The sequence below is a fragment of the Haemaphysalis longicornis genome, unplaced genomic scaffold (assembly GCF_048455015.1).
Source record: "Haemaphysalis longicornis isolate Haplotype H1 unplaced genomic scaffold, Haemaphysalis longicornis Haplotype H1 scaffold_6, whole genome shotgun sequence".
Classification (NCBI taxonomy): domain Eukaryota; kingdom Metazoa; phylum Arthropoda; class Arachnida; order Ixodida; family Ixodidae; genus Haemaphysalis; species Haemaphysalis longicornis.
In genome coordinates, this window is record NW_027526407.1 from 142,560,262 (window position 1) to 142,565,485 (window position 5,224).

General features: G+C 48.7%; 1 protein-coding gene and 1 pseudogene across 1 annotated transcript; one reads left to right on the forward strand and one right to left on the reverse strand.

The window, feature by feature from the left end:
* Positions 1–322: 322 nt before the first annotated feature.
* LOC144143275 (uncharacterized) lies at positions 323–1,569 on the forward strand (annotated as a pseudogene).
* A 1,842-nt stretch (positions 1,570–3,411) lies between these two features.
* Positions 3,412–4,674, reverse strand: LOC144141968 (uncharacterized). Its single transcript, XM_077673402.1, has 3 exons — positions 4,430–4,674; positions 4,064–4,275; positions 3,412–4,003 (listed from the first exon to the last, which is right to left on the reverse strand). The coding sequence occupies exons 1-3, from the start codon at positions 4,654–4,656 to the stop codon at positions 3,717–3,719; spliced, it is 726 nt and encodes a 241-aa protein (XP_077529528.1). The 5' UTR covers positions 4,657–4,674; the 3' UTR covers positions 3,412–3,716.
* Positions 4,675–5,224: the final 550 nt, after the last annotated feature.

A 5,224-nucleotide genomic window follows, 5' to 3' on the forward strand; every position in this document is an offset into this window, starting at 1 on the left:
TGGGCGATCGGCTGCCAGCAAGAGCGGAGCGCTGTACACTGCGCCATCTATCTGTTGAGATGTGAATTACCGTGATAGGAAAAAAAACATAGATTTATTTATTATGCTGAAACGCCTAAATAAAAAGGAACGTCATGTTTCAGTACATATAATTTTACTTTAACGGTGATTTGTATCTTTTAGCGAAGTCGTTAAACTGAGGAAAGTACGTTACCAACGCCAACTGAAGCCGAAGCTCCAAGCCAGCTGTTTGTTGCCGCGCTTTTTAGCAGACAGTGTGTGGCTTGCCGCTGCAAATTGCCGCTGATAACTGCTTTGAACAATGCCCAAGAGCATACTGCAGAACCCCCTGCTCCTGACTCGGTTGAAATGGTCCGAAATAGTCGACGTCTTGTGTTTAGAGGTTCTGGGCGAGACACGGCGTGACCCACTCTCCATGCAAGGTCTTTTGAACATTGATGCGATCGACAGTGGCGTGTTCAGAACGTACTTTCGGTTTGAAAAGGGCGATGTACCCAGGCTAAAGAGAGCCTTGTGCATACCTGACAAGGTAACAACTCCGCAGAGGGTGTCAGTTCCCGGCGACGAGGCCCTTTGCATCACGCTAAGAAGACTAGCCTACCCAAACCGGCTGCGCGATCTGGAACACCTTTTCGTCCGACACAGCTCGACCATATCGTCATTGACGAACGAAGTGCTCAGGCACATCGAGTACTTCTTCCACCTTCTGGACGACGTTAATAACCACACGTGGCTGAACCTCGACACCCTAGAAAAGTTCTCACAGGCAAGCGAGAATAATTAGAGTTGTACGTTTGCAATTACAACTTTCTGACATATTCGTTCGTTATTTTTGCAGGCCGTTCACGCGAAAGGTGCCCCGCTGAAAATTGCTGGGCCTTCATCGATGGCACGGCGCGGCCAATATGTCGACCAACAAGGAACCAGAAAGTGTACTTCAGCGGCCACAAGAGAGTCCACGCCCTGAAGTACCAAGCAATAATGTGCCCAAATGGCATAATCTGCCAGTTGGACGGATCATACCCCGGCAGCAAACACGATTCAGGCGAGTAAATGACAAGCACAGCTGGTGGATCAAACCGCTGCTGAACGTCACTCGCCTCCTCCTTCCCTGCTAGGAACGGGCGCAGCTCCAGCTAATCGTAATTTATTCTTTCAGGTAACTTTGGAAACAGCACCGCATATACGAAGCTACAAAACCTCGTTCAAGGTCACGACTACTGCATATACGGGGACCCTGCCTACCCGTTGCGGCCCCTTCTGCTCAAGCCCTATGGCGGAGCTCTCCTCACTCCTGAACAATGTGCTTTCAACAAAGCCATGAGTAGTGTGAGGCAGGCTGTGGAGTGGGGTTTTGGAAAAATTGTGGGACTGTTTGCCTTCGTAGACTTCAAAAAAAACCAGAAGCTCTACCGGCAGAAGCTGCCCCGCATTTATAAGGCCAGCGCACTACTCGCAAACTGTCATACCTGCTTGTACGATTCCCAGGTATCGCAGTACTTCGGCCTTGAACCACCGCCGCTTGAAGTTTACTTTGCCCGCAAATAGTGTTGTACAACCACACACAGTTATCGAAACAAAGTTTGTTGGCGAGCCATGCTTTAGAATGATCTTGTGGCTGTCATTTGCTGTACTAAATGTACGCTACTTGTTATGACACTCTAGTGGATGAAATCTGCCGAGCGAAAAGTGCAAAAAACTGACATTCCTGTGTTTCTTCGTTTGGAGAAATTGTGATTTCGTTTTGTTACAAGCGTTTCCGCTATACTTTGTTAAATGCCACAACATTACTGGCAGTGTCATCTAATTTCCCATGCATGTAAGTCCCCTCTGTACAGTGCGAAATGTGTGTACAGTGTCGACGTATCCCTACACTTGGGCCTTGAACCACCAGTTCTCGAGGTTCGCTTTGCCCCACGGTAGTGTTCCATGACAAGCAGCTTCGAAAACAAAGACTTTATTGAAGAATTGCATACCGTATGGTGTTGTCAGGTTTCCACTTGACGCTGGATCCTTTCGCACTACAAAAAAAAAATAGATGACAGATGCAATGAAGACGACAATTTATCAAAGAATTAAGATTCTCTTACCTGATGACTTCTAGGTACAACACGACAGTATCTCATTTTCAATGAAATTACCCGTATTGTTCCGGCGAGACATACACTTCCATACATTTAAAAAGCAGTTTTCAAAACTGTTAACCAGCCGAACGTGTTTTTGCTGGAACTACCCGTTTTAGACCCCTCGGCGCAAGAAAAATGCTGGTGCGCAGTGATGTCTTGCCGTTACCTCCTAATAAATAAATAATCTACAACCTTAGGCGTCCTCGAGGCTGAACCATTGCATTTTAAATAAAGTTGTATTTGAGTTTACGTGTACGAAATGTGATCCCACTGGAGATGTTTCTCTACTTACGTGTTGTGGTGGTGTTGTCTTATGTGTTGTGGTGCTGCGCCAATTTGGTGGTTTGTTCATCAAGCATTTTTTTTTATCTCGTCGAATAGGCTCTCCCGTTCACCTCTCCAGCGTTCAACTTCGAAGCGGTGCTTCTTTTCGTCCAGGGCCAATCTCCGCTCGTCCAGAGCCAGACGACGGTCCTCGTTGCGAACTTTCATTTTTTTCGATTTCGAGCTCCCTGGAGCGCAAATCTAGTTCGTTTTTTTCTCTTTGGCCTAGCAGCTGCAGCCCGAGTCTTTTCAAGCCTCTTATTCCTGTGAAGGCAAAAAAATTCCGGCATTCAGTTAATGCGAGTTTATGCACTGCACCGGACGTTGTTGCGTAATTGTGTAACAACAAGCAAAGAACACGCTCTCCATAATCAGCAGTAACACATCGCCGTTGTAAAACCCGTAACTGTGCTGCAGTTGAGTGTTTAATTGCCTAAGTTTTAGATGTTTGCTGTGAATTCTGTCAAAGCTTGCTGTGAAATCTGTTGAAGTTTTATGTCTGAAAGATGCATTAGGGAGGTGGTGACGGAACGGAAACCAGCGAAAAGGACGCAAAACACGAGGAAAGACGAGACAACACAACACTGGCTCTCGTCTCTCCTCGTGTTTTGCGTCCTTTTCGCTGGTTTCCGTTCCCTCGACATGTACCAACTGGCTCAGCAAGCTGCACTTCTACAGGGAGCTGGTGGTTTTGGCGAAATGTGTGCCTACTTAACATTTGCCTTGTTCATTGCCCTTCTTGCTGTTGAGATTTTTTCAGTGCACATGTAAGGGAACTGAATGCATGTGATTCAGAAAAATTTGGAAACAGTCACAAAACAGAACCACAGTTTGTATAACTGTGAGCACACTGAAGGCCGACTTGTCTACACTAAAGGACAGAAATACATAAACTGTGACTGATTACTGCATTTAGTTTCTCAGGGGTGGCTCGGTGGGCTAGTTAGTGTAGCATCTTGAAAGATGCTTGCCACCCTCGTTGCTCCAGATAGTCTACTTCTTTTCTTCGAGAACATAAGACTGTTGTTTGGGACTACTTAGCTTCGTACAGTAAAAAGTGTGCTTTTGCTCCGCTATGCAGAGTGCGCAGTGGTTTCCAGTGCAAACGATAAGCATACACGGGAAGGTTCTCTTGGCCTTCACAGTGGATGTTTTAGAGTCTGAATAAAAGATCAGTTGCAGTTCACCGCTTTCTGTTGCCTTTTCTTGCTTGAGTGTTCTCGTCTACATGCACTGGTAACCCTTTTAAGATGCATTCACTGGCGTCTTCTTATGATGCTCTCCTGCATATCGTTCTGCTATGTAGAAGTAGTGTATAAACCTTTCTCCACACTTCCCTTTACTCGTGCCTGGGAGGGCGTGCTGCACACTTGCAGGTTGGCGCCGCTGTAGCTCAGTCGAGGGAGGCCGCTGCTGCTGTGTTGGTTCTGGTGAGGCGCGCTGTTCCTGCTGCTCGTTCTCTTGCCCCGGTTCAGCACCAGGGCTGGCAGCAGATGGCAGGTATACGCTCTGCAACAGCTCGGCAGCAGAACCTGCTTTCAATTAATAACAGAAAAGAGAAGACAGCACAACAGTAGGCGTCATCAACTAACCGAGCGCGCCGTCGCCTGTGCCGTCGTCTGAGAGCGTCACCCCCGGCAGCTCGTTCGTGTTTACCGGGGGCTCCGCTTCCAACCTCCGCCTTCGCGCCGCGCAGGCGGCACCTCTGGGAGCAATCCTGGGCTCGTACTTCACACTTTCGCAAAAATCCCACAAGTCCTGCAAGATCTCCTCCTTTTCAGAGTACTGCTCCTCTGTACCCGACCTGAATAGGCAAAGGGACGATCGTCAGATAAACATGCGCGCCAGCTAACAGCGATAAAACAGCGCCAGAAAAACGAGACGAGAAAGCGGAACACAAGACTGTCGTTGGGGGTTGGCCTGAAAGCATGACGTGCAGAATGAACAAATATACTCACTTTTTAAGGTTCTTGGCGTCCTGCCGCTTCCAGTATCCCAGCAAAATGTCTACACGATCTTTTATTCCTCTTAGGGTGAGCTCCCGGCCCACCGCCCGATTCACCGCAGCGAGAACATGCACCCACTTGATGTCATCGCCAAACGGCTTCGCCGCGGCCACCTCCCGAAGAAGACAGAGGTCCTCGTGTGCACTGAAGCACCTCCGGGGCGTTTTAGCTGGTTGCATTCCTGTTTCAGAAGCGTTCGCGCGGGATATTAGAGTTTTAGCAGAGCAGGCCAGCGGGAAGCGCAGCGGAGCGGACCAGCGGAAACGCCACTGCGCATGCGCCAGTACGCTGAGGCGGCGAGCGGATTTACGGCGCTTAGCGATCGCCCGCTCGTTTCGTCATCCCAGCGCGCGCGCAGCGGCGGCCGGGCGAGCGAGCGTAGTTATCCAAAATGGCTTCCTCCAACGCTCGCGGTGTCGCGTCGCCGGCCGTGGTCGCGTCATGAAACCTCGATATATCGAACATTTCGATGCCCGCGAAATAGTTCGATATTACCAGAATTCGATATATAAAATCCCGTAAAAAACGCGTCATAAACTGGTACAAATCAATAAATGAACGAATTGTGCAGAAAATACTCACTTGTTGTTTCAAAGTATTTATTATTTTGACTTAAAGTACTGCAGCAGGGTAGCCTGGCGTGTTATACACGACTTCCTCAACGTAGTCCAAACGTTCCACAAGCGACAGGCCGGTGCCTTGTATAGCCCTGCAGTAGCGCTGCGGTAGGGCCAAAACTGCTGCAGC

Bases quoted from the DNA above. Each gene is read 5' to 3' on its own strand.
- LOC144141968 (XM_077673402.1), bottom strand. From the start codon at position 4,656: ATGCAACCAGCTAAAACGCCCCGGAGGTGCTTCAGTGCACACGAGGAC. The intron at 4,276-4,429 runs GTGAGTATATTT...TTGCCTATTCAG, and splicing joins GACGCCAAGAACCTTAAAAA to GTCGGGTACAGAGGAGCAGT. The intron at 4,004-4,063 runs GTTAGTTGATGA...AATTGAAAGCAG, and splicing joins CACAGGCGACGGCGCGCTCG to GTTCTGCTGCCGAGCTGTTG.